Genomic DNA, 1,816 nt, shown 5'->3' with positions numbered 1-1,816 from the left:
CAATTTTTCGTGAATGCTTTAGTTTACGGTCAATGAAATTCAAATAAAAAGTTCGATTTTTATTTTTAAACACAACTCAATTAAATGCCAGAACCAATATGTGATTATGAAGGCTTGAATGATGTGAAAAACTATCGTTTTCGAAGAATTCAGTTGTGGCCGTGAAGAGGAGTTTACGGCCGTAAACTAAGGCCGTAAACTTCTAGAAACTTTGATTTCGACTGAAATAAATCCCTCTATACTGTTGTCAATGTCGATTTAGTTGAAAACGCAGCTGTTGAACGCCTTTCACACTGATATTGCTCTGATACCAATTGTAAAGTCCCGAAAAATAGATCTACCAATGATCAAAGATAATAACAGATGCAAACACGAATTAATAAACAAAAATAGAGCAAAAGGCCAAGCTTGCATACACTTTAATGCTATAAAACGTCTGATACAACTTGGAAGTATACGAGAGCATCAACAACCCACAATGACTGACACAACTCGCTATTTAAAGACTTGACTAGAGACCGTAAGGTGTTTACGGCCGTAAAGAGTTTACGGTCGTAAACTCATTCTGACCGTAAACACAAAGCAAAACACAAACAGTTACATATCTACTGCTATCTACGACTATGCCTAGACCAAACCATTGTACAGGGTCTTTCACTGCACTACCAAACAAAGCGAGACTTATCATTTGGGATGAAACTCCAATGATGCACCATCATTGTTTTGAAGCATTTGATAGGAAACTTAGAGACATTATTCATTCATCTGGCAAGAATAAACCGTTTGGTGGCAAGACCATTGTATTTGGAGGTGACTTTAGACAAATTCTTCAGTAATACAAAGAGGTAATCGTTCGGATATTGTGCATGCTTAGTTGCATTCATCAATATTATGGAATGAATGTATAGTTTTACGCTTAAAGGTAAACATGAGGCTTCAGGTCGGTTGTTCAACTAATGATTTGGATGAGACAAAAGCATTTTTTGAATGGATTCTTAAATTGGTGAAGGTAATATTGGCAGTCCTAATGATAGTGAAGCTGAAGTTGAATTTCCAGAAGACGTTGTCGTTAGGTGACCATATTCATTCAATTGTATCGACCATTTATATGTCTTTTGAAAACCCTCTTGATGATCCATTATATTTTCAAGATAAGGCTATTTTGGTCCCTACAAATGAAGAAGTCAATGTTATCAATGACTACATGTTAGGATTGATGAAAGATGAAGGGAGAACTTATCTAAGTTCAGATTCTTTATGTGAGATAGAGTCAACAGATTGTTTTGGAGAATCAGTTTACTCTCCGGATGTACTGAATTCTTTTAAAGCATCTGGAATTCCCAACCATAAACTTACACTAAAAACATGTGTTTCAGTTGTGTTGTTTCGTAATATTGACCAAACCAAAGCTCTGTGTAATGGTACTAGGGTACAAATAGTTAGGCTTGAAAAACATGGCATTAAGGCACACATTATAGCTGGTAGATTCTTCAATGAGACTACTTATATACCTCGCATGAAGTTAACTCCGCCTGATAAAAGAATCCCCTTTGTTTTCTGTGGAGGCAATTTCCTGTAGCTGTTTATTTTGCTATGACCATTAACAAGAGTTAAGGGTTGTCATTATCAACTGTTGGATTGTATTTGCGTAGACTCGTCTTCACTCATGGTCAGTTTTATGTAGCTGTATCTCGCTTGGCAAGTAAAAAAAGGCTTGAATGTACTCAAATGTGATGAGGAAGGTTGTCCAACCAATAAAACAAAAAATGTTGTGTACAAAGAGGTCTTTCAACGATTACAGATAATCATACATTTC

At 36.0% G+C, this 1,816-nt stretch overlaps 1 protein-coding gene across 1 annotated transcript; it reads left to right on the top strand.

Annotated features, from left to right (window-relative positions):
* The first annotated feature begins 928 nt into the window (after positions 1-928).
* On the top strand, positions 929-1,579 carry LOC145045453 (uncharacterized). Its single transcript, XM_078993776.1, has one exon. It carries the CDS (start codon positions 929-931, stop codon positions 1,577-1,579), a length of 651 nt encoding a protein of 216 aa, XP_078849902.1.
* Positions 1,580-1,816: the final 237 nt, after the last annotated feature.

The sequence above is a fragment of the Lactuca saligna genome, chromosome 5 (genome assembly GCF_052625555.1).
Source record: "Lactuca saligna cultivar CGN05327 chromosome 5, ASM5262555v1, whole genome shotgun sequence".
NCBI classification, from domain to species: domain Eukaryota; kingdom Viridiplantae; phylum Streptophyta; class Magnoliopsida; order Asterales; family Asteraceae; genus Lactuca; species Lactuca saligna.
This window is presented reverse-complemented; position numbering and strand designations above follow the sequence as displayed.